General features: G+C 46.3%; 1 protein-coding gene across 7 annotated transcripts in view; it reads left to right on the top strand.

Moving 5' to 3' along the window:
* WDR37 (WD repeat domain 37) overlaps nt 1-27,877 on the top strand; it is a 632,142-nt gene that overhangs the window by 235,735 nt on the left and 368,530 nt on the right. For all 7 annotated transcript variants that reach the window (XM_085631908.1, XM_085631907.1, XM_085631906.1 and 4 more), the window contains 2 exons: nt 5,476-5,611; nt 10,508-10,579. In XM_085631908.1, coding sequence (XP_085488034.1) covers nt 5,476-5,611; nt 10,508-10,579 — 208 coding nt within the window. The remainder of the gene's footprint in view (nt 1-5,475; nt 5,612-10,507; nt 10,580-27,877) is intronic.

Here is a 27,877-nt window from a genome sequence, read left to right as displayed (position 1 = left end):
AAGGGAGGGAATTCATTACGTGTTCTAGTTGGGGAAACTTCACTTTTTCTTTCTATACAAACTAAACTTAAAATACACAAAAATTACAAGTAATAAAGTTATAGTTAATAGCTTAAATTTATACATTGCCCTCCACCTGTAAATTAATAGAACTTTAATTATTCTTTAATTACAGACCAAACTCAAACTACACAAAAATGAAAAATTGTAAACTTTGACTTATACTTTTTTTTTTAAAGTTTTAAAGTTTGCTGCGGATACACTGCAAATTTATGACAACATATAAAAAATATATATGACTTTGGTCCCGGGGGGCAGGGTATACCTACCCTAACCCCTCATATCTTTTTTCTATACAGATCTAGGGGATCTGTCTGCTCCACGAATCCACCGCAGCGTGAAATATACAATTTATTTAGCCTTAATTACACAATAATTACTGAACAGAGTTGCACCAAATTTCAAAGAGCACACTTTCTGGAACAAGATCTAGTTTTCAGCCAAATTTCGTGTATTTCGAGTCCTCCGTATTTGCTGTGTCACTATTCACTTTTACTATGGAGAAAATTAATAGAGTAAACATGTTTTGGAAATTGACATGGGTTAAAATTAGTTTTGGGACCCCCCTTTTTCTCAGTCCCCTGCTTGACGGATCACCCCTAAACTTTCCAGTAAGGAGTAACGTGGATGAGACTTTTTGTCGGAAAGTTTTGTGAAGATTTGTCAAACTGCACGAAAGTCATAAGCAAATAAAGACATGCTAGTCCTATGGAAACACAATCCTAACTATAACTGCCCAGTGGCGACTACCACTAGGTTTTTATCATTCAATTTATATTTTCACTGAAAAAAACAAGGGTTACAGGGACGTTTTAGTTAGGCTCATAATTCACTAGTACAAAACCAGTGAAATTCAGCAGTTATAGTTTTTTGTTTTTTTAACGTTATTTTTCGTTTTACATGACATTTTAAATGCCCACATTACAGCACACAGTAATTTGTAAGCCCCTTAAAAATGTAGTTGCGGGGCTGGAAGCCACATGAAGTCTATTAGATTCTATAGTGATCCTGGCTTACATTGCAATTTCATGCAGCACATCAATTTAGGACATGTTTCCTTAGAGCATATACTTGTAACATTTATTCTCCCATTCCCTCACTCTTTTGGGGATCCTCTCCGCCCGTATCACCCCCTCCCCCCCCATTCTCAGAAGTACTTTGCATGGACCCTCCCTCTCCCGCTGATAGCCCTGCACTGCACAATTCTCTCCATTCTGTTAGCTCTGCCTGTAGCCCTTCATCCTTACGTGTAAGCTTCATGTGCGTTTCCTCAGCTAGTGCCCACTCCCTGACATCTCTGAGCCACACTGTTACCTCGGGACCTTTCTGCCCCATCCACGTTATGGCCACCCTGTTTCTGGCCAAGACGAGCATCAATTGAAGTAAGTCATTAGGCCTGCGTATATGGGCGAAATCCAGCAGTTCTAGTTACCTAAGCGAACTATGGATTCATTCACACACCCATAGAGCCACTCACACACGGATACAGACAGTCACACCCCACTCAGATCTCACTTGTCAGAGATAGTATTACCCATTAGTAGTACAACTAGCATAGTAATCTAACTTTTAGTAGCTTAGTATACATATTTAACACCCGTAACCTCTTAACCTCTTGAGTGCCCATGACGAGCTGGTCTCGTCAAGGGCCGCGGTTGCGCTGTGCCCATGAGGAGACCAGCTCGTCATAAACCCCGCCCGCTAATGCAACGGCCGGCACAGGTCGGGGAAAGGGGCGGGCACTCAAGGGGTTAAAAACACTCAGACTGGATTATGTCATGAGTGATGTTACTCACCATGTCATGAGTGATGTAATATGTGACGTCATAAGAAGCGCATTACGGGGCGTAAGTTATAGTTAGCACAGATAACTATAACTGCTGAACTTCACTGGTTTTGTATGAGTGAAATCTGAGCCTAAATATAACTTCCCTGTAACCTTTGTTATTTTCAGTGAATTTCTAAGGTTTTAAAAAAATTATATTTCCTAATTATAACGTCCCCGTAACCTTTGGTTTGTAAGTGAATTTCTGTGGTTTTTTTTTTCTAGTAGTTGCGTTTGCAGAGTGGTAGAGAAAGGGGGCGGGACCTTCGACTAGCTTTCAGAAATCCCGCTGTATGGGACCTCCTGGAGGACACAGGAGGGCTTATTGGCCCCCCAGGTCCCTCAGCATCAATGAGGACTTAATCCCCCAACCAGTAGTACGCCAGGAGGCACGTTTGCAGTGTGGTGGAGAAAAGGGGTGTGGCTTATGAAGGCCTCTCAGCAGTCCCACTTTGTGGGGACTTACTGGAGGTAACAGGAGAGGTAGTTGTCCCCCAAGGACTCTCAGCGGCCAAGGGGAGTTCATCCCCCAACCAGTTGTGCGCCAGGAGGTGTGTTTGGAGAGTGGTGGTGAAGGGAACGTGACCTCCGATAATCTCTCAGCAATCCAGCTCCATGCCCCTATATATACAATTTGAAATTTCTTTCAATTACTCCGCAACTACTAAATGGATTTTCACCAATTTACAGAAAGGTGGCTTTCTGGACCAACTGCTGCCTTTCTGCCACACTTTGTGTAATTCTGTTCAGAAGTTCGGGCTGTAGCCGTGTCTGAAGTTACTATGGAAATTAACATGTGGAAAACTTTTTTGGGACCCCCCTTTTTCTCTACCCTTGCATGACGGACTTTCAAGACAGCAACTGAAGTGAGCGGCTAGCTAGTTTCATAAATTTCACGAGGATTCTTCGAACAGTGCCATAGTTATTGCCAAATGAAAAAACAATCTTCTTATGGAAACTACAGCCTAACTAGAACTACCTGCAGGCTACCGCCAGTAGGTGATATATATAATCCTTTCAGGCTTAGAGTGCCGCATAAATTATGCAAAAAAGAAGCATAGAACTTAGGGTAGTTCCCTCCCAGGTTTAGGTGGCAAGTAGCTCCTATATAAAACACCCTACAACACCAGCAATACTCTAAATTTGCTCACCTCAAATATCTGTTTTACTAGCAAAGTTTTTAAGATTAGAATTTGCCCAGTGCCATCCACGCCGAGCTAGAAGGGGACAAAGTATTTTGCCATTTATACAGCAAAGTCTTTAAGCATAGTATTAATCCAATGCTTAAACACTGGTAAAAAAACAGACATTAGCACTCGTAGATGTACAATTTTCTTATTTTTTCGGTCGAGTCTGGGCCGCACAGGCATTGCTCTGCGAGGCATGCTGTAATCAAGAGGGTGGCTTGAAGCACCTCCCATCTTTTTAATTAGTTCCTGCCATTCATAAATGCATGCTTTTGGTTAGTCCTGCCTTTTTATGTTTGAAACTCACCCAGAAGTCTGCTCCTGTTACACATGATCTTACACTTTTTTTATATAGGTTATGTTGTGCACACATTCTTTCCTTGTTTGCCTCAGCTTGTGTATCAGCAAAGCGGCCACTTTACGGACGCTGTGCTTCATGTTTCGGTCGGCATTTCGTCCCAGGTCTAATTATTTTTTTACTTTGGAGGCCTTTTAACGACATGCCCACTTACATTTTCACCATCACGCCTTGATTCCTGCTCATGGCAGTCTACTTGCCCTGTACCATCTCTCCCTTCACCCTGCCCCCACTACCCCTCTGAGATTGCTGCTTGTATTTCAAGTGATTTGCCCAAAATCACAGGATGTTGAGCCAGCGCCGAGATTCGAACTCCTGAATCGCAGGTCTGACCGCACACCTTTCACAGCATGTTTGATGCCGTGTCATTGCTGTTTTTTAAATGTTGCCAGATGGAGTCATTTATAAGCTCAAATGCTGTTCCAGTCACGTTCGCTCCATCTCCCCTCACTCCCCACTGCTTTCATTTTCACCGTTGCGTCTTGTTTCCTGCTCGCCCTGTGCTGAATCTCCCTACCACTTCACCACACACCCACCCCCCCTTCGAGATCGCTGCTTGTATTTCAAGTGAATTGCCCAAAATCACAGGACACTGCTTGTTCATCAGCAACTCTGCAGCCCTGAAAACTCCAGGGCCGCACAATATGCTGCATTATTAAATCCTTGTAAGATCCCAAAGGCGAGACCTATTGCATTGCAAATGCTTGTTTTTAGAGAACTTACTCTTTAGGTAATCCTTTAAGATTGCAATCTTCATCTTATTTAATCTTGTCCAGAATATTTCATGAATGTCGTCTCTAATGACTCCAGGCATAGGTGCCTATTACAAGTAGGTTACAATTCAGCCTGTTATTCCTCCCCTGGAACCACCAACAATGCATGGATCGGTAATTTCAGGAGGTCGGGTATACAAATGATTATTCCGATTCATAGACATTTTTCTTCATTTCTCAGCCAAATGTTCACCTGGACATTTCGTAAAAATTTCTGACTTCTTGTGTACCTAGAGATCTCATTACCGATCTTATTATTATATTCTGACCCGACCACAGGGGCCAATCTCTACTGTTACTGACCATCGGGATTAAAGAAAAATTTTAAATTAGGTCAGTAGCTCATTCAAACCTTTGTTATTTAGTTTTGCAAAATATCATTTTCAAGTATTTTTATTTAATCTTGGATTCCAGAGCATAATGGGCAAACACTTGATAAAAATATAGCGTTTAAATCAAGAGTTAAGATATTTATTTTATTCTAAGCTCTTTAGTAGAAGTTATAGAAACTGTTGCAAGGCCTGGCATGAAGTACGTGTGGTGAACCGGATATTTAAAATAACTTTATTTAAAAAATGTGAAATACCTCTTTAAATAGTGTCTTTCTCTTTTTCTACTTTAGGGAGATTTCATCTTCTTTCCTCAAACACCCCGAGTTTCACACACCTATGCTATCACTGTGAGGAGATGTAGTTACAACACTGCTGTATAAAATATGCAATTTGTCAGATGCCATGATGTTATTGGATACATACCAATTGATGGTTATGGGAAAGTTAAGGTGCTGGAGAGGAATTATTCTAATCTTATTTGCTATGAATAGTGACAAGTGAACTCCACTTTGATAAACATTGTTTTCTTTGTAAAAGAAGGCATATGAGACTTAATGAATTATTGAACTAACCCTCATAATTTTACTCCTGTGTAGATCTCAGTGGAATCAAGTAGTGCGATTTTCATTCTTAATTTTTTTAAGTACTATGCAAAATTGGTTGTGTAAGCTACTTTCATTATTCAATTTCTTTATGCTTTAATGCTATATATATTCTAACAAGTCTTATTTTATTTTAAATATATTTAGTTGTTTCTGAAAATGTGTTATCCATGTAAAAGTAACTGTTGATGATGAACGTCTTTTGAAAAAACGTGTTGCATGACTGCACTGAACCAGTGAGCAGTACTTTAAAAAAAAATACTCCTTAGTTGCACCAAGATAGATGATGCATCTTAAGCATTTTACACATTGACATTTTTCATTTGCAATTTGTTTAGATCGTATCCAGTTTCAAAACAACAACTTCAAGAGCAATCTGCCAGTTAGTGAAGGAATACGTTGGCCACAGAGATGGCATTTGGGATGTTGGTGTCACTCGAACGCAGCCCGTGGTGTTGGGCACAGCATCTGCTGGTAAGTGAAATATTTTGTCTCATTTGACATGCATTCTCCACTTAACTGAGCAAGCAGTGTTATTTACTGTTAATTAGCTCTTTGATCCAGCCATTTTATTTGTGATGTACCTTCAACCTGCTCTTAAGGTTGCTAATGTTTTTTACTTAGCAGGTTTGTGATGCAAGGTAGGCGTTTAGTCTCGCTACCAATTTCAAAGAATCCGTTTTACAGGCAGCTGCGATAACACACATTCTTCTGATTTGTTAAGTATGAATCATTCATATTTAGAATACACCCCAGTTAATAAAAAGATAACGCAGAGTAAAAGCCTCCATCAAAACAGAATTGCTTATCATTGCGACCACATTTAATTAATATGTGTTGCAAATGATTATATATAGTATAATATCAATAGCCTATTTCCTAAAATCTGGCGCCAGGCACATCCTGTGAACGTCAATCGGACTTACACTTTGTGACCCACTTAATGCAAATTGAACATGCAAAAAAAAAAACTCATCTCATAAAGATTCCCATGCTTAAGTCCTTTTCACTGTCCAAAGTCTATTGAACCTAAACAGAAAGTTTCTAAACTGTGTGCCTTGCACTTGAGTGCGATAGGAAGAACAGATATGTTGACAGAGATAGAGGTGGTTTACAGCCATTCTTACTCGAAAAGAGTATCACATCTTGAAGTGGACAGATAACTTAGTTTTTATTCCCAGATCAGCCTATAGCTTTTAGCTATGCCTGAGTCCTTAAGCCTTGATAGTGATCCAGTTTACTAGCCACCTGCAGAATGGAGTCCATCTACTGCCAAAATCTGCTATATAGGTAGACTAAAAAGGGGGTATTCTTACTGTCGGCAGGAAAAGCAGTGCATGTCTGATGGATACTTCAAATAGCAGATTCCTCACCTTTAGAATATTCCTCAGTCACCAGACTGGAACCGTAAAATTTTCATAACAGTGGTCCTAAGTGCCTCTAGCTGGCATTGTGCAGCTATGTGTTGGCTTTGTTCTGCCCCGGAAGTGACAAAGCGGAGCTGAATTTAAGTGCCACCCGTGCACCTCTTTGAGCGTGGCTCAAGATCTCCACTTCCATGTTAGTTGGTCTTTCGGTGACTACCAAATACTGCATCTAGTGTGTGTGGGAAATGTCCCCACCAAATCCCACTGGTTTCAAGCCATACTGTGACTGCAAAAAGCAGATGTCCATCATGGACCCATACAAGGTGTGTCTTTGGTGCTCAAGCAAGTTGTGGGATGAGTGCGCCCTTATGCACTCAGAAGCGACCTGGGACTGTGATGTGAACCTGTATGTTGCCAAATACAGGAAGAAGTCTCCGACCTCTTGTAAGTCTCACTCTCTATTCAAGTCGAGAATGCGGACCCACTCCTGCTCCCGTAGCTGTTCTTGTGAGCAGTCCTCACCACAGTCCAAGTCATCCGGTAAATCAAGGTTAGAGTTTAGGAGGAAACATAAGGCAACATAAGGCAAAGTGGTACTCTACCTCATTCCGCTACTCTCTACCTAAAGAGAAGTTATGAGGGTGTCAATAAGTTACTCGTTCTCACTCCTGATTCAAATTGAGAGGCAAATTCTAACCTTGGTCCTGACGCGCTCCATGTTCCTCGAACCATCAGCGACGCCATAGCAGGTCACCTTTCAGGAGACCATGCTGTGCATATTTAGTACTCTTGCGGCTACCTGTGTTATGCTGTCAAGCCCAAGGATCCGCTGGGTCCTTCAGTCGGGTTACCACTGTCGGACCTGTCTTCGGTGTCACCTGAGCCCCTGGAACCCATCTCTGGTGCTGCACCCTCTCCGGTGCAGACTTCTACTCCAGCTCCAAGACCTGTAAGGTCCCTTCTCCGCCAGCTCTGATACTGATGCCACCAATGCTGATACTGATGCCACCAATGCTGATACTGATGCCACCAATGCTGAAGGTAGATCAGGTGCTGACTCTCCTGTCTGGCTGCGAGTTGGCTTCATCTTGACCACACCCAAGGTTGTCCTGTGAACCCGCTGCAATGCACCTGGCCTCCTTACTGTTTTGTCTGATCCTCTGCCTCCAGTAGCACAGAAACATACTCGGAGAACCCATTGTCTATTTGGCTCAGATTCTAACCAGAGCTTGCCACCATCTGGAGATTATGATGGGGCTGAGATTTTTTTTTTTTAATGGATTTACAGGAGGTGTGATACTTCGCAGACACAGTTTTGGTTTCACCTCTTGGTCTCCCAGCATAAGAGGCTCCTTCCTTTGCTCTTGTGATTTGATGTGCTGCTGAGGTCCTGCAGCTACCTTCTTTTAAGTTAAGACATATATCCTTAAAGACGTTTTGCCACCAGAACCTGTTTCATCTTAGCCCTTGCTCCCTTACATTGAAGCCCTCGCTGACACCTTGATGAGCACTTGGTCCAAGCCTTGTTCTTGCCCACAGGTAAATAGGAAGGTAGCCAGACTCCACAGACCAGCTCTTGGCGACTTCCTTATGCAGCATCCTACCCAAGAGAGCCTTCTACCAGCAAGATGAAGGATAATTCATTCCCTATGCACCCCCTGCTTCAGGGAGTCAAAGATTGAGGCATTCTTTTATTTTCAGCTAGCCTACCCATGAGGTCGATAAATGCTGTTTGCCTATGACGCTTCTACACTCTCACCCTCTAGGATATGGCCAGCCAGCGAGCTATTACCTGCAGTCCCGGAAGAATTTAAGGCCTCCTTGCCTCAAATCACTCAAGGTGGTCAAGATGTGGTCATATATGTGATTTATGTTGGCCTTGCTAGTACTGATTGAGTTGAGGGGTTGGCACTAGTGCAGTGCTCCATTGCTATGTGTTGATGTGTTGATGTGATCTTCACTTTTCTCAGGAAATGTAAGGCATATCTTATGGACATGTCTTTCGTTTGCTTACACCTATTCACCGACAAAGCTGCTCTGCATTAGAACACTATACTGAGAGTCTGGCTATGGTAAGCTTTCTGGACCTTTCGTCCCCTGCTGGCCAGTTACCTCACCATTTGAGGAGCTTCTGAGGCACTCCAGGGGGATAGCCTAAAGGCAGCACCAGTCTCCCCAATCCTCACTGCAGTTATCCCGGTCCTTTCAAGGTCAGGGATTTGGCTCTGTCATACAGCCGGTGGGTTCCCATGGGCATCAGTCCTCCTAGTCCCCCTCCCCTTTAGCAACAGCTTCCAAGCCACTTTAGTATGCCCTTAATGGTGCACAACCACCCTGTGGGAGATACAATCCAGTACTTTCTCTCAGGATGGCAGTTCATCACATCTGACACGGGTCCTCCAAATCATTCAGCATTGCTATGCTCTACCATTTCGGTTAACCTTGCCGTGCCCTCTGCCCACATCTAGGAGGCTCTCACAAAAGCACCTATCCATTCTCATTGAAAAGGTGTGAGGTTTACTCTCTAAAGGTGCCATTGAAAGGGTTCCGTTTGCGTACATAGGGAATGCTTGTTACTCTAGCTATTTCCTCATGCCGAAGAAGGATGAAGGGCTTTGGCCCATTTTAGATGTTCGCCCTCAGAATGCTTTCCTGTGGAAGGACACATTTCAGATTCTTATGCTGGCCATGGTTCTATCTGCCTTGTATCCAGGCGAGACTATGGTGACCTTGGACCTGCAGGAGATGTATTTTCGCGTACCCATCTTGCTGCCCCACAGATGTTACCTGCACTGACAATCTTCGGAGGTTTGGGGATACCAGTTTCCTCTAACTTGAGGACTGGCTTTTGAAAGCGGGCTCAACACATTCAGTTAGGGGCCACCTCCAGACTGTGGCGAACCTACTGACCTCGGTGTTCTTGATCAACTAGCCAAAGTTGCCCAGTGTTATGCCTCTGACTTAATCAGGGCTCAAGTGTTTAAGTGCACCTCAAATATTCAGCGAAAATCAAATCTAGAATATATTCACAATAGCCTGTGTACTGGGAAGTGTATCCCTTGAAACTGCACAGAGAGTACTCACGACATTCACATGTATCGATATGGCATTCGCGGAATTCTAGATTTGATTTTCACAGAATATTTTTTGTGCACTTAAACGCTTGACCCCTGATTACGTTGAAGGCACGCCAGTGCGATGAAACACATGTTGGCTAGAAGCTTGAAGATTTTAATTAAAGGACGAAAGATTGGACTATTCTTTGTGGACTGTCACTTTCTGGACTTTTTATATTATAGTGCTATCTTGTTCTTAAAAGATGTTTGGGAGCTAACTTTTCTTTCAGAGCACCATTGGTGTGATGTGATACAGAGATAATGTTTCCTAAAAATAGGTGTGCGCCAACATTATTACACAGCCACCTGGAGACAAAAACCCCATCCTATATGTATCTTCATTTTCAAAAATTCTCCAGTAGTTTTGGAAACGCTAACATGAGTGCTCAGTGTTGCCTTGAATCAGTGTCTGCTGTATTTCAGGTAGAAATACTAATAATGGCAAGGGCATATTTAAATACAGTTTTGAGCATGACATTTTGTGATCAGGAAGGAATATTATTTTGCTTTGGACCGTCAATTGCTCACGTTGAAGCTACTATAAGAAAGTATAAATCAGACCACCCCACTTCTCAGTCCACCTGGGTTAAACATTTAACCAAAAACAGGAGTTCAGAATCGACATTAGAGGTTTTTCAAAATAAGTTAATTCCAACACTTCTGTGTCCACAATACTCCACTGATTTTTGAAGACATGAAACTGACGTTTGTCTATATTAACAATTACAAAGCTACTCGGAAATGCTAAACTAACGGTACAAATTGATACTGTCCAAAATAATGTACAAAATGACAGTTGTTTATTGTGATGCATTGTGCACAGAATGCTATGTTTCATTCTTTATCATGTAACACTTGATTAAACTTGTGCATTTAATACTTTTTAGATCACACTGCCTTATTATGGAGCATTGAAACTGGAAAGTGCCTTATCAAGTACACTGGTCATGCCGGATCAGGTAAAGCATAGACAAAAAATGTATATGTTCTTCTTTAATTTCAAATACTTTTATTTACTAGTTTATAAAAAAAAGATTGCACCTTCATAATTGTCAGCAGTTGCATCACATTGAAGCGTAGAACATTAAACCTTTGTGAAGACAGGATAGTACTGTGACAATCTCGAGCTCAAATATTGGTGGATAACAACTATAAAAACAATGTATATGAGACATGTCATAACTCCAGCAGCATTACAGTTTAGGTGGGCTGTGATTAGAGAGCTGATAGCACAGCAGTTGGGCAGCAACTGTTAATCATAAGAAAACATTGTTGCAGTGCACAGTCCTAAATAAAAATGTTAAAGTATAGGCTAGTCATAACCCACCCATCTGATAACCCAACCCTCAGGCATAGGGGAACTCTGATTTAGGTCAAGCATTGGTAGATATATGTAATGTGCGAGTAAGACAGAAGAAAAGTACCACGCTGTGGGGTAACCATGTTGAAAATCTGTCAAAATAGTTTTTCAGTGTGTTGCCCAAGATGGAAAATCAGGGCAAGGGCTGTCTCTCACCCAACAATAGAAACCTTGGGTTTAGTAGATCCTATTCTTGCATTAGAATCTGCTAATTAAACTTTTTTTTTCTCCACTGAATAGGGACTAGCCGCATGGACCAAGAGATACCCTGTCCTTTAGAGTGTGGTTTCCCCAATTATGACACATTCCCCTGCTTTGGTATTTGGGGTTGGAACAGGCAAGGGTTTCACTCATGTCGGAGTGGGGATATTTCTGTTACCCGAACCCTATACTGCTGCAGGCATCAAGCTACTGGACTGATATTAAACTGCTCCCAGCAGGTTCATAGTCTCCGGACCCAGAATACGGAGTTCAGAGCTACGGACCTAATAATTCTTGATGTGGAGACACTTGCAATTGTGGGTGGCAGAATTCCATCCTGCCTTTACCTTTTTCAGCCCGTCTACTTACATTGCTCTAATTTACCATTCTTTTGTTTTAAAAAAAAGTTTTTTGAAAGATGTTTCTAGTCACATTTGGCCAGTTAAGCCTTTTATTGGGCTACAAAGATGTACATTTATATTTTAGATTACCTTTTTTTTAATTGAAAATCTTTGATATGTATAGCATAGTATCTATTTTTTAATGTTCTTCTAGATCCCTTGTGTAGGTGGTACTGTTCTGTGGATATAACTTTGAGGATTCTCCTGGTAGAGAAATAAGATTAGAAGCATTTAAATGGAAACTGTCCCTTACTCACCTTGTGAATCTCCCAAGGTGCAATATAGATGCGGAAGCTCTTGCAATAGCTTTTGTCCACGAACGGGTTGTATCATGACTCTGTTCTGTTGTGACATGACCACATTTAACTGAATAAAGGTGCCACCCCGCCATGTTGACATCAATTCTGTTTCTCTTTTTCTGTACCCAAAGACGCAGATCCAGCTCTCGTGACGATTTCAATTTTAACCAAATTTTCAAATTCTTCAAGCACATTAAGCCCGTGTGCAGGGATTTCATTCCTGGAGACATTTTAAGCTGTGCAGTGCATTTCAGGTTCAGATATTAATGACGGACCCACTCAGTGTCTGCTTGTGGTGCCTCTGGACCAAGCATGATTCCAAGTTGTGCCATAAGTGTCCCTTTATGTATCTGAAGGCAGTCCAGAGCCGAGAAGGTAATCTCCACATCGTGGATTACAGGAAACAATTCAGTCTTAATTGAAGTCATCAGTGGCAGAAAGAGCCAAGGCGTAGTCGAAAGACTAGTCCAAGAACAGGTTGAGAAACAAATATAAGCACAGTGAAGCTCCACAATTTCTAGGAGTTCTCTAACCAGGAAGAGATCACAGTTTGTGATCTTTGCCTTAAACTCTGACTTTGACGTCCTGCTCCAAAACAATTCTGACTCGATAGGTCATTCTGCAGCAGGTTACAATTTTCAAGAGGCATGCTGCCACTAGTGAAGATCCTTCTTGCTCCCTCCTGTGTGCCTTCTGTCCCCATGCACACTTCGGATCGTTCAGTTGTACTTTCGCTTGCTGACATCTCTTGGAACTGATTGGTCAGCGCGCCTCACCGCAGGCCTGGCCTTCTCCTTGTCACAGGCCCCGCGTTTTGTTCCCATCAGCACTAGATCCCTTACTGACTCAATTCTTGTTTTTGTTTTCTTTTTATTGATTTTTTTACATAAACACCGCAACAGTTGGAGCAAACAGCTAACTGGTATACAACAAAACACCTGTTTCAGGCCTGCTAGTTCAGTCATTGTGAAATCTCTTCCATTCCCCAAGACACACACCGATAAATATATGGGCAAACCCCCTGATAGAAAGGTCCAGTAGAAGGGCCCACGCTACTCTGACACTGATGTTCCCTTCACTCCAGTCCACATCCTGGAATGGGACTCGCCAATGGGTCTCATGAGCCTGTGTCCTCTGCCGTTCTCCATGCACTCCAGATCTTTTCCAAATTTTTGCAGCATTCCCTTGCCTGTTACACCAATTTCTCGTCCCTCATGCACCCTCATGCACCAGTCCACGCCGGCCACCCACTCTTATACCATATGCACCGCAGCACATCCCCATCTCTGGATCCTATCTCTCCACGCCACCATCGGGCCATAATACAAAAAAGGAGCATGTTTTGATCTAGTGTCTGGTCCCCACAAACTCCTAAGACCACTAACTGTGGGGGTGAGGTCTGTTGTTGTGTTCAGAGTTGTATATATACCACTCTGCACCCTCTCCCTGGAGCCCCGGATTTTTGGAATCCCCAGATTGCGTGCCTCTTTGTCCACAGCCCCGTATACAGAGATCCATCTCAATTCATCCCATATAGATTCACCTGATCCTGGTGAATTACAACAGATGCAATATCTTCAACTGCATCAGCTATAAACCTGCCCTTATTGCCATTTCCTGGGGTAACAGGATGCTGCACCCCAGCTGTCATCCTCCAAGCTACCCAGATCTCTCTCCCATTTACCCCTTAGGCAGTCAAGAGGGAGAAAACTGTTATATAGTAACGTGGAGTATATTTGTGGCAGTGAGTGACTCGTCCGGGAAGCCCCTAGGACTCTAGAATCTAAAGGGGTCTCCTCTGGTACTTTGCCCTGCAGCTCACTGTAGCATTATAGGATATTACAGTTGCAGGTAGCGGAGGTATTGGCTATGTGCCAGCTTATATTGTTCCTGTATTTCTGAAAATGGTGTAATTGTGCCATCACGCTAGACGTCCCCCACCTTTGAGATGCTCAGTAGATCCTGTTTTTTGTGCCCTTCTAGTTCTCTCAACCTTGTCAGGGTGTCAGTGTAGAAGCTGGGTTTCTGTAGCAGTACCCCCCACACTTTTTGCCAGATTTCTGATGCACTTTGTCTTGATGTGCCCTGGGTCCCTGCCAATCAGGTTCCCAGGGCCTGTGTTCTTTCCCAAAACTGTATTTTTGTACCCCCAATTGGCACCTCTCTGGCCACATGTAATTCCCTTGTAAAAGGAACGGTGACCAGGGAAGGCCTCTAAAGGCTGCAGCATATATTGTTTCACCCTTAGAGGTCCTGTACCTTAAAACACACACACACACTGCCATTGCAGGCTGCGTGTTTTGGTGCAGAGAAAAGTGAAGAGTTGACATGGCACACATTCCTGTGTGCCATGCCTGCAATCCACAGCCTATGGTATAGATAAGTCACCCCAATAGCTGGGTGCACTATGCCACTGGTGAGGGTACAGTTGCATGGGAACTGTACCCCTACAGTGTCTAAGTCCATTCTTTGACATTGTAAGTGCAGTAAAAACCACAAGAGTATGTGGTCTGGGAATTTGTCATTACGAACTCCACAGCACCATAATGGCTTTACTGAATTCTGGGAAGTTTGGTATCAAACTTCTCAGCATAATAAACCCACACTGATGTCAGTGTGGGATTTAATTTACAATGCTCTCAGAGGGCATCTTGCCCCCTGAAAAACGATTAGCCTCTGGTAGGTTTCCTGACTGGTAAACACCAGCCTGCCACCATGAGACATGTTTCTGGGCCCCTGGGGTGGGAGCCTTCGCTCCCTGATCCGAGAAACAAAGCCTTTACTGGGCAGAGGTGGTCACGCCTTCCCCAGGTCAGGAAGAGCCATCTGTGGTAGGGCAGCTTCAAAGGCCTTGCCACCTGTGTAACGCAACCGCCAGCCTCTCCTGCTATCAGTAGCAGGCCCCCTTCTTGTTTCCCCTCCTTTTCGGCAGGAAGACAGACAGGAAATATTAGCACAGCCCCGAAGGTGTGCCCACCCCACTGGTGGGGGAGGCGTGGTGAAGCCCACACTTCAGTGCCCGCCATCTTGCAGATGGCAGGCACTCTCCAATCAGGATTAGGGATTGTGCCCACTCCCCCACGTGGGATGAGAACGTCAAGGGTGTAGTCACCATAAGGTCAGTAGCCCATTGGCTACTGACCTTGAGAGCCCCTAAAAACACCCCCTAAATACAGTGTTCGAGGCATGTGGGCTGCTGAATTCATATCTGTGCATAGATCGCCGCCTAGTGTTGGGTCCGGATGTTTGCACATTGTTGTCCTGGAAGAGTCTTCGAAGTATCCTGAGATAGGTGACTCCTCCCCTGGACCACAGTGCGCATGGGCATCCTCTCCATCCTCAGATTGTTTTTTTCCGCCATTGGGTTCGGATGTGCTTATCTTGACTCAAGTTAGGAAAATTTAGTTTAAGGCCAAAAGGCCTTTAGTTTTCGTCGGTACTGTTCCCGCTCGGTATCGACAGCTTACTTGCTAGTTTAGCAAACTTATCAAGTTTTTTCGGATCCGTTTAATCCGACCATCGACGATGGAATCGAGGACCCCATTCAAACGGTGTCCTGTTTGCCACGCCAAATATCCACATATCGACGTCCACCCGGTGTGCAACAAATGCCTATCGCCGGATCACGACGAATCGAAATGTATGGCCTGTGCCCGATTCAGATCCAAGAAGACTCTCCGGAATCGACGGGCAGCGAGATTAGAAGCGCAGCAATCGGCACCGGCCCCGACCAACATCTTCAGCACCGAGGACGAAGATATTGAAAGCGTGGAAGACATAAACTCCAGCCCCGCTTCCGAACACGATTCCCGATCGGAAGACGGCGATGAAGCGCTTTTTCACAGGGAAGAAGCCGACGAGACTACGATGAGGCCTTTGGGGCCGAAGAAGATAGCTCTGGTGAAGAGCAGAGCCTACCCGTCCAAACGGAGGCTATCAAAGTGCGTCAGTCTACGGCTCCGGTCGAGGGATCGCCTTCGGGCCTTACCCGAGATCAATCCCACAGTTCTTCGGCCCCGCCTTCTGGCCCGGCCTCGAACATCCAGCGAGAGCCAATATTACCGAAAAAGACTGGTTTCCCTTCAACGAAACCGAAACCAATCGTCGCAACGGTTCAACAGAAACCGAAAGTGAAACTGGCAGTGGTCGGCTCGAAGACCTCCACTCCTTCGACGCCAGCCAAAACCATCGGCTCCGAACGCACAAAAAGGGATTTCGGCGCCGAACTCGCTGCAGCGGATGTCGGCACCGACCCGAAAAGGAAGGCCATCGGTACCACCAAAGCGCCTCGGCCCCCGGCACCGAAGCAATCGGCCCCGACCACCAAGGTTAAAATGGCCGCTCCATCGGAGTCCACTTCCAAGGCAGCGACTAGGGTCCAGTCATCGACGCCGTCGACCGCTACTACCTCTCCTCGACTCGATGACCCTGTGGCTCCGAAGAAGTCCACGCCTACCTCTACAGAACCACTCGGCACCAAAGAACCTTCGGCGTTCTCGGTGCGACAAGTTGCAGCGTCATTGCAACGCATCAGAGAACAGGCAGCCCTCCAGTCCACGTCGGGCTCCGACCCGAAAAAGACTCCAAAGGCACCTTCGGCACCAACCAACATCACTATTGGTTTGCCGCCGTCCAAAAATGTTCGAGATCCGAACACGTGTCACCCAGACAAGGTCCCCATCTACTGGACACTCTCCTACTGGGCCTTCACCGTCCCAATTCATCGACGCCGACACCGGCAGACCCATGCTCCGAAAACGGAAGGTCACGCCAGACCAGGCTTTGGACTCTCACAGAATCCCTCTAAAGCAGAAACTGCCAGCAGAATCTGAACCGGTTCTATATGAACGCCTGCACACCTCCTATCCAGATCCCCAGTCCTTTTCTCCGACTCCCTCCGACACGGACGCAATGGAGGATTACATGGGTGATGATACCACCTACCCCAGGGATATAGATCCTGAGGAGCAGCAGGACCCAGATCAAGCTTGGGATGACCCTGCAGACCCGGGTGCCACACCAGATACCCAGGACACGCAGCTTTACGGCGCAAAAGCATCTCCCACAGAGGACACTGCTGCCTTCAATGCCCTCATAGAACATGCTGCAGCCAATCATGGAGTGCAACTCCACTCTGACACAGTTGAGGACGACTTCTTGGTGGACACTTTCGCCTCCTCAGAGAGGACTGTCAAGACTCTGCCCATGTTAAAAGGTGTTCTCAAGCCAGCAAAGGACATTTTCAAGGAAACAACCAGGGCACGGGTGATATGCCCCAGGATTGAGAAAAAATACAAACCTGCGCCCGGGGACCCTATGTACATTAGAGGTCAGTTACCTCTGGACTCCATGGTGGTTGCTAACGCTCGCAAACGAGCGCACTCGCAAACAACTGGTGATGCTCCTCCCCCGGACAAAGAGTCCAAGGTGCTGGAGACCTCCGGCAAAAGGATTGCAGCCCAAGCAGCAAACATCTGGCGCATTGCCAATTCACAGGCACTCCTGGCTCGCTACGATCGTTCACACTATGACACGCTAGAGTCACTACTCCAACATCTACCAGACGAGTACAAAGAGGCAGCGGAGCTCCTCATCAGAGAGGGACAACTTCTTACAAACGCATCCATTAAGTGTGCACTAGATGCTGCCGACACAGCTGCGAGGGCGATAAACACCAGCGTCATGTTACGCCGACACGCTTGGTTAAGAATCTCCGGATTCAAACCTGAGATTCAAAATAACATCCTAAATCAGCCTGTCAACCCCGACTACTTATTCGGACCAGAAGTTGACAACACCTTAGAAAAGATCAAAAAGGACACTGACACTGCAAAGTCAATGGGGGCTCTGCAAACGCAGACATTTCGTAGTGGCTCCTTTCGTCGCCCCGGAAATAGGGGAGCGGCTAGAGGACAGGGGTCACAGCAAACATACAATAAAGGGGGCACACAAAGTACCTACGATAAAAACAACAGAGGTGGATATCGTGGCTCCAGCACCAAGGGCAGAGGACGCGGTTACGGCAACACCAGGTCCTCACCCAAGAACAAACAGTGACGCCCTCTCCCTTCCCCCTGACCACATAACACCTGTCGGGGGGGAGACTCCAGCGGTTCCTGTCCACATGGAATACCATCACCACGGACAGGTGGGTCAGGGATGTTATCCAGCACGGTTACTGTCTCGAATTAACCTCCACTCCACCCACAATACCGCCAAAGCACCGTCCTATGTCCTCAGAGCACTTAGCATTATTGCAGCAGGAAGTGCTAAGTATGCTGCAAAAAGGTGCAATAGAGGTCGTGCCCGTCCACCAGCAAGGGACAGGGGTGTACTCTCTGTACTTCTTAATACCAAAGAAGGAAGGGTCACTCAGACCTATACTAGACCTGAGACCCCTCAACCACTACATTCTCTCAGAGCATTTCTATATGCTCACCCTACAGCAGGTTCTCCCGCTGCTCAGACAGGGAGACTTCCTAGCCACACTAGACCTCAAAGATGCGTACTTCCACATCCCCATACACCCGTCACACAGGAAATATCTCAGGTTCACTATTCAGGGGCAGCACTAACAATTCAAAGTCCTCCCCTTCGGTGTGACAACAGCACCCAGAGTTTTCACCAAGTGCCTAGCTACAGTGGCTGCACATCTACGGAGACAACACATTCACGTCTACCCTTACCTGGACGACTGGCTTGTTCAGGCAAAGTCAGCCCAGCAATGTGCCAACCACATGTCCCTCACCATTCACCTTCTTCACAGTCTGGGATTCTCACTAAATTACCCAAAATCACATCTCCAACCCGCACACGTACAACACTACCTAGGTGCGACCATAGACACTCTGGCAGCCACAGCTCAGCCAAATTTAGTGAGGATCAACAGCATGCAGATGCTGATTTCAAAGTTCAAACCTCAACACTCCCTTCCTGCGCGAGTGTTCATGCAGTTGATAGGCATGATGGCCTCCTGCATTTTCATAGTCCCACACGCGAGACTACATATGCGCCCGCTTCAGGAGTGCTTGGCACGTCAATGGAATCAGGCTCACGGGCAATTAAAAGACCTAGTGTTGGTGAGCGGTCGGGCATACAACTCTCTGCATTGGTGGAATCCACAAAACCTTTGCAAGGGCCGACCGTTCCAAGAGCCTGTTCTGCAAATAATATTGACGGCGGACGCGTCTCTCCAGGGATGGGGAGCTCATGTACTCAATTACACAGTGCAGGGACTATGGACAATACAACAAAAGAAGATGCACATCAACCTTCTAGAACTGATGGCAATCTTCCTGACAATGAAGGAATTCAAAGTACACTTGTGCAACAAAGTCGTGTTGATCCGGACGGACAACATGACTGCCATGTACTACATACAGAAGCAGGGAGGAACACACTCTCCACAGTTGTCTCATCTGGCTCAGAGCATGTGGAAGTGGGCCATTCAGAGGAACATATTCCTCATGGCGGAACACCTCCCCGGCAAGGACAACCAGATGGCGGATCTGCTCAGCAGACACAGCCACCAGATGCACGAGTGGGAGCTACATCCGTCAGTACTCCAACCGTACTTCCAACAGTGGGGTCATCCAGAGAGAGACCTATTCGCCACACACGAAAACGCAAAATGCCAAAGCTTTGCCGCCAGGTTCCCACATCTACAGTCGCAGGGCAATACGATAGGATTGAACTGGTCCGGCAGATTTGCGTACGCTTTTCCCCCAGCGCCATTGATACCGCTGGTAGCACGCAAACTGCGACCGCACTCACTGTAACTCATCCTAGTTGCTCCCACATGGGCGCGCCAGCCATGGTACACCACCTTTCTAGAACTTTCCGTGGTGCCGCTTCAAAGGCTGCGGATCAAACCTGCACTCTTAACGCAGAACCATGGCGAAATTCAGCACCCAGATCCGCAACAGCTGAACCTGGCAATCTGGCTCCTGAAGTCTTAGAGTTTGGCTACCTAAACCTGCCACCTGACTGTATGGAGATCATCAAGGAGGCCAGGAGACCCACTACCAGAGCTTGCTTTGCGGCCAAATGGAAGAGGTTTGTCATTTACTGCAACAACAATTACATTAACCCGCTAGTCGCATCCATTCAAAATATAATCTGTTACCTCTTACACCTATACCGATGCAATATGGCATACACCTCAATACGTATCCATTTGACCGCAATAGCAGCCTATCTCCAGAACAGACAGCACCTCTCCTTGTTCAGAGTGCCTGCCATCAAAGCTTTCTTGGAGGGACTTAAACGAGTAATTCCCCCAAGACACCCACCAGCACTGGTGTGGAACCTCAACTTGGTCCTCACCCGACTAATGGGTCCACCCTTCGAACCTCTCCACTCATGTGAGATTCAATTCCTCACCTGGAAAGTAGCTTTCCTAGTGGCAATCACTTCGTTAAGAAGAGTTAGTGAACTCCAGGCACTAACCATTCAAGAGCCATTCATACAAGTTCACGCAAACAGGGTCGTACTTCGTACCAACCCCAAATTCATACCTAAAGTAATATCACAGTTCCACATGAATCAAACTATAGAACTGCCTGTTTTCTTTCAAAATCCACAAAATGTAGCAGAGAGAATGATCCATACACTAGATGTAAAAAGAGCCCTCATGTACTATATAGACAGAACTAAAGTCTTTAGGAAGACAAAACAACTTTTCGTTGCCTTTTCTCCACAACACAAGGGCAACGCCATTTCCAAAGCGGGTATAGCCAGATGGATCGTTAAATGTATTCAAATTTGCTATCAAAAGGCTAAACGCACATTAACGATTTCCCCACGAGCCCTTCAACACGTAAGTTAGGGGCGTCCATGGCTTTCCTGGGAAACATTCCTTTACAGGAAATATGTAGAGCAGCCACATGGTCCACTATACATACATTTACCAAACACTACTGTGTAGATGTACACTCAAAACAGCAGGCAGCTGTAGGACAGGCTGTTCTCAAAACTCTTTTTCAGACCGCTGCAGCTGGCACTGGTGGCCGCCGCTAATAGGAGGTACTGCTATATATTCTATGCACAGATATGAATTCAGCAGCCCACATGCCTCGAACTAAATATGCTACTTACCAGTATGCATCTGTTCTTGGCATGTAGGGCTGCTGACATTCATATCGCCCACCCTCCTCCCCGGCGCCTGTAGCAGCTGCAGCTCTCAGAATTACTGTATAGCATGGTCATCACTTTCTGTATCTACTCCATCACTGCCACAATGGCGAAAAACAATCTGAGGATGGAGAGGATGCCCATGCGCACTGTGGTCCAGGGGAGGAGTCACCTATCTCAGGATACTTCGAAGACTCTTCCAGGACAACAACGTGCAAACATCCGGATCCAACACTAGGCGGCGATATATGCACAGATATGAATGTCAGCAGCCCTACATGCCAAGAACAGATGCATACTGGTAAGTAGCATATTCAATTTAGGGGGCAGCCCTGAACCAAGAAGTTAGATTCCCGTAACTTATGAAGGACAGAAGAAGATGCCCAGCAGAGGAGACTGCAGAGTTGAACTGACTTGGTCCCAGCCCTACCAGCCCGTCTGCACTTTCCAGAGATCCTACGCCAAAAGTCACCTTGTCCTGCAGCCAACGACCTCCAGAGCCCCTGGGAGTACTGACTGCCTTCAACAAAGACCGGATCTCCTGTAAACAGCATTTCTGTTCAAAAGAAACTCCAAAGACAGACTCCGATCCTGCTTAAGACAAAGCAACCCGACACCTGGAACCATCACTGCACCCGACGCCTACGGCCCGAGTGAGTGGCCCATGAGTCACAGTGAGGTCCCCCAGCACTCTAGAGTTCGAGCCCACCATGGGTTGACCCCTCCAGGACGCCCCGACGTCGCTTGCAGCCTCTGCACGCAGACCCCACCTAACCGTGAGTGGCCCGGCTAGGTGAAATCCAACCTCAAAAGGCACCCCTGCATCCATCTATCCACCCACCCTGGCCCTCGAGAAGCGAGCCAGAGGTGCACCTCCATCCCCAAGCCCTCCAACTTACTGCCCAGCTGTTGAATCCTCCCGAAATTCTTGCTGGACTGAGCTTGTGTCCAAAATCCCATACTGGCAACTCCCATTGAAAACAGGTCACCCGACGCCAAATCAGCACTGTGTACCCGGCCGCCCCTATGCCGCTGTGGGTACATCTTGTGTGCTAACTCTGATCCCCCTTCACCCTGAGCTAAACCCTAGGAGCTTTGCTCCCACATCCTGGTGGCCTGCTCGTGAGTAGCCACCAACTGGAGGCCCCCTATTCCCCATTGGATAACATTGGGCCTCAGCACTCTGCACCCTTTGCCCTAGTGCCGCTGAGGGTGCTTTGAGAGTGCAGCCTTGACCCTGGGGAAATCTTGGTTCTAACCCCAGAAAACCAACTCTCAAACCTAAGTACTTACCATGAAACCGATAACCTGATTTTCTCCCATAGGACTGAATTGACTGCTTAGGAAATGCCCCAGTGTGATATCTAGGCATATGAACAAATGACTTAGATTTAACCAATCTAATTGCATTCAACTGCATTCAAACTGTAATTAACTGAATTATTCTTGCAAAGTATTAATATACTTACCTGTACCAGGCCTGACTTGGTTCTAGAACATAAAATATAAATAAATAAAATTTTATACAAATTGGTCTGAGTTCAGTCTTTGAGTGTGTAACATAATTTCTTGTCTTAGTGTGTACAATAAATGCCTAACACTCCAGCATCACTATACCCTTCCACTGCAGGGTGTTTGTTGCCCTGTGTTTATTTCCCTGTTCCTGATACAGACCACCACCACTGTCATTGGGGATGGGGGCCGCAGTAGCATCCCCCTACACCCATATAGGCAGCAGACCTAATCCTTTAGGGCCATCGCTCACCAATTTGGCCAGCAGCAATAGCTCCTGCTGTGATGAAAAAGCTCAGTCATTGATCACTTGGAGCTGGGTCACCCACTAATACAGACATAAGTTGGAGAAGACATTCCGCTCTTTAGAGGCTTCCTGGTCAAAGTAGGCGGAGCTCTTCTCAGCTTTCTCCCATCCCATAACAGGGTCCTAATAACTTGGGGTACCATTTTGAAGAGGCCATCCAGAACTTTAAATGGGGTGTTTTGCAGTACGTTGAGAAACTTTGACGGGTACAACATTTTGTACAGGGAGACCCTCCCTATTCGCCACAACGGCAGCTTCCGCCGTTGACTTACATCACCCCTGTAATTATCAAGAGTTCAGGTGAGGTTTTCCGGGATGAAGATCTCCTTGTCCATGGTCACAAGGATGCCCAAATATTGGAAACCAGTTGGTTTCCATCTTGGGGATGGTCCAATTCCCATTTCAGTCCCTTGTGTAATAGTGAGTAGGTCACTGATTTACACTGTTAATGCGGAGTCCAAAACAGGATCCAAAAACCTCCAGAGCCTGTTGGACTCTGGGAACTGAGTGCTTTGGGTTGTTGTCTGCATAGAGGGATATTGCATCCTCCTATCCGGGGTCCAATGTAGTCACCGGAGGAGGGAATCCCAGCGTATCCACGCAGCCACCAGTACAACAACCACTGCAAATAGCAATATGGATAGTGGGCACCCCTGCTTGGTGCTCTTGCCCAGTCCAAACTCCATATAGAATGCCCTGTTAACCTTCACCCTGGCAATCTGATCCATATAAAGTAATAGTACCCAGGATAAATAGTTTGGGCCTAATCCCCTCTTTTGCAAAATCGCCCACATATAGGACCACTCTAGGGAGTCAAAACACCCTTTTGGCATCTAGGGCAAGAAAGATGACCGGTTTGGCTTCTCAGTCTCTGCATGCCAGGCACCCAGCCAGTCTTCGTAAGCTGTTTAGCTGTCTTGTCACCCGGTAGGGCATAAATCCAGATTGGTCAGGCTACACTAAGGAGCCCACCACCCGCATCTGACGATTCACCAAAACCTTCGCTAAGGTTTTCAAGCTCAGCAAGAATATTGGTCTGTATGAGGCATATTCCTCAGCGGGCCTTCCTGGCTTATGGATTATAACCATTGTTGCCCTTCTCAGGTCATGTGGAAGGACCCCTTCCCACATTGCCCTGTAAAACATTTTTCACTTTGACTCCACCATGCAAAACTGGACGCATCTGAAAAACTCAGCGGTGGACGGCAAGCCGTTCAGGCAGGGGAATATCTGCCTGTTCTATTGACCCATTGTCTCAAACATCTCCAATTCTGTAATCACTGTTTCTAGCCTTCTACTTGCTTCCCTTTCCAGACTGAGGGCTCGGTGATCTGCCACAAAGTCTCTCAAATCGCCCTCCTCCCTGTTGGCCCAGTAGAACTCCTTCAAATAGGAGGCAAAGGCCTGTGCTGGAGTCTCAGCTATGTCCTCAGTGGTGTCCTGGCCGCCGATACCCTCCGCTGCACCTTCTCTGTACATAGCAGCCGTGATAGGAGTTTCCACACCTTGTTACCTGTTTCGTATAACTGACCCTGGTGTATCTGAAACTTTGCCATTGCTTCTTGTTGGGCATGTGCCCTCAGATCTACCGTCAACCCCATGATCTTGTGTACCAGACCCAGGAAGGGGGTGGCCACATATTTTTCCTTCAATTTTGTCACTGTGGATTCCATCGCCCTGGATTGCCCGTCTTTCTTTTTCTGCGACTTATGGGCAATCAGTTGACCCCTTATGACTGCCTTATATGCGCCCCAGAGGGTCACGCCCGAGTATACCATTCCTTTATTATCTAGGAAGTAATTGGGCATGGAATCGGTCACTAGTTTCCTGGTGTTAAGTCTGTCAGTTCCTATGGGTTGTATCTTCATTCCCCTTACATGGACTCCATTCTTAAATCCAGCGCCATCTTAAGCTAGAGTCCTCCCAATGTCTAGGTGCACAATTACCAAAGCATATGCTGAAACATGTAACTGGTATTAAAAACTTTGCTTCTGGAATATCCTGAGAGCGCATTATTACTTGGATAAAACAAAAATTCCGGTGGGCTTCACCAAAGTGTGCTCCATTTATCAGGGGCTGAGCGGGGCGGAAGAAGCAACACGAGAAATGTCGACGCCGAAACACTGGCCTTTGACGTCTAGGCATTCGGTGACGGCTGAAGAAACACTATCAAATTATTTAGCGGTCGTCCACGTCAAGACACTCTTTGATGGCGAAGAATGCTCCTAGAGAGGTGAGGTCGACGTTGATGCAACCATAGAGGCCCCGATCTACGTCGAAGAGAATATTGACTTTGAGAAGCCATTCCCAATCTTTGGAGGTGCACTTTTGCCATCGAAATCAGTAGAGCCAGGGTCTTCAATGCCAGTTAGACCTCCTGCTGATCCACCTGTTAATCTTTCCCCAGATTGGCTGAAAAATGTGTGCAAGTAGTGTGATCCTCATCAGAGTCCTGGCTCGAATTTTTCACAGACCTACTCCTCATCCAGGATCACTCTGCCCAAGTCATCACCAAAAAGCATTTCACCTCCGGCATTCCCACTGGATTCGCCATCCATTCTTTCACAGAGACGTGTGCTTTTCCTGCACAAAGGTCTAAGACTCCGCAGAGGTGTAAATCAATATCCAGGACCCCGCAGAGGTGCAAGTCAAGGTTCAGGAATCCACAGAGGCGAAGATCAAAATCTAAGTTGCCAAGAACCAGGTCTGCTTCCAGATCTCGACTATATCGTAGGTGCAGATCGCACCATAGCAGGCATAGATGACCTTCCTGGCCCAGCACCTCTCATTCCTCTGAGAAATTATTTGCCAACACTATCAGACACTCCACCTGTAAGGGTTTCTATGGTGGATGACTTTATGACATTCAACAATGTGTTAGTTTGAGGCGCATCAAAATTGAACTATGACATTCCAGCGTCAACTGTATCATCCTCAGTCATCGCTGAGACTGTGCATCACAGAGCAGCATGAAGATCTCTCCTACCTCTGGTCCCAGGTCTGCTAGAACCTGTGATGCAACTCTTCCTGACTCTGGCTTCTCTGCGAACTGCACTGTAGGAAGGTGGATATCTGACTATGGTTACCCCCAACTTTTTGCCTAGTGTCTAGCTGGTTTTTCGACTTAGTTGGCCTGAGATCCTGCCATTTAGGGTCTCAGGCTGTCTGCTCTCTCTTTAAAATGGACTCCATGTACCCTAGGTACATAACCAATTGGTAAGGATCACCTTATTGGACCCTGTACAGTGTACCCTAGGTACCCAGGGCATAGGTGTACCCTAGGCCTCCCAGGGGCTGCAGCATGTATTATGCCACCCCTGGTCTGGGCTTCCAATCAGACACAACTGGCTGATCACTCAGCTGGGGCAAGGTCGTGTAATCCCCCCTTGCTTAGATATAGTATGCCTATATCTACCCTTATATATAGACACGTGTACCTATCAGTCACTCCTATGGCAGGCCTTAACAATCCTGGAGGCAGAGTGCTTGGTAACATGTGAGATGGTGCTCTAGCATGAGCTGAGCCTGTCTGCAGCTTTCGGAACCATGTCCTTATAGCTGTTCTATGATATAGCCTACCATATACTCTTAAAGTGCCTTATAATCTTAAACGGTTATGGTAACTATGGTTTGGATTTATCGAAACATGTCGTGTAAGGTGTCTAACACTGTGGAATAATACCCCCATGCCATTTCTGGACATGAGGATATTATTCCCCCCTTCTAGAGGGAAAGACATGTTAAAATCATACTTCACTGTTAGCCTCTGACCAAAGCCTCGGCATCACAAAATGGATGCTGCTGCCACGACACAAGTCTGACCTCCTGCAGCTGGGAGTGATCCCAGCCAGGGATGCCTGGACAATAGGTTTCCTGCTTGGGGAGGTCCTCATCATCAGTGCCCTAGAAAAGGACTGCAAGCAGATGGACGGCATAGGCAAAAAGATGTGCGGCTCGTCCACTTCCTTCAAGAGGGTGGCCAGTGCCTCTGCCTTGCTAGGAAGGTACTATAGGGCACTCTGGGACTCGCTTTCCAGATTCACCGAAAAGCGACCAAAGGAAGGCAGGCATGACTTCTAAGAAATCCTTCATGAGGGCGGCCTAGTCTCCAGCCAGGTCATTAGTCAGCCTCTGATGCATCAGACCTGGCTTCACATGGATACCCCCTTTGCATATGTGTCAGAAGGTCCTCCTGGCTTCTCGCAGGCCTGAAACTGAAGTCCCAAAACAGGATTCTCAATCTTCAGTCTACTAGGAACTCGCTGTTTCGATCGCATGCTGATGATGAATTGGCTAAAATGGAAACTGGGCTGGATACGCTTAAAGCTGTGGGCCTCTAAAAAGAATTCCGATAAGGATACAGACCTTATGATAAACATCTCTATCCGCACAGGGTTCAAACCCCTCACTGGGTTCTGCAACAGCAACACCAGGCCAGATCATATTATCATTCCTGCAGACCAGCTCGGGGAAGAGGAGCTCATCGTCAACCTGCATCCTCTTCCAAAACGCCAGCCAAGCAATGAGCCCTCACTTCTCCTTCTCCGTTACCTGCTCTGGTGGGGGGCAGTATCATCAACCACCTGGATGAGTGGTGCTCCATCACAAGCGAAAAATGGGTCTTGAATACTGTTCACTTCTATTCAAGTCACCTCCTCCCGCTGTCCCACCAACAAAAACATCATGCTATCAGCCCTCCTGTAAAACAAAGTTGCCAGTCTACTCCGAAAGGAGGCCATAGAAGAGGTCCCACTCTCCCAAAGGGGACAGGGAATTTACTCTCACTACTTCATGTTGAGGAAAAAAGGACCAAACCGAGATTTCAAACCCATTCTGGACTTGAGACTAATAAACATGTTCATACGCAAAGAAAAATTCAAGATGTTTGACCTTCACCAGATCTACCCCAACTTCATCAGGGGGACTGGATGTACTCCATCTATCTACAAGATGCCTACTTCAACATTCTGATCGCCACAACACATCAAAGTTTCTACGCTTCAAAGTGGCATCCACACTACCAGTACAAACTACTACTGTTCGGC

This window comes from Triturus cristatus, chromosome 10 (genome assembly GCF_964204655.1).
Source record: "Triturus cristatus chromosome 10, aTriCri1.1, whole genome shotgun sequence".
In the NCBI taxonomy this organism is placed as follows: domain Eukaryota; kingdom Metazoa; phylum Chordata; class Amphibia; order Caudata; family Salamandridae; genus Triturus; species Triturus cristatus.
Note: the sequence above shows the minus strand (reverse complement) of the source record. Positions and strands in the feature narration are given on the sequence as shown.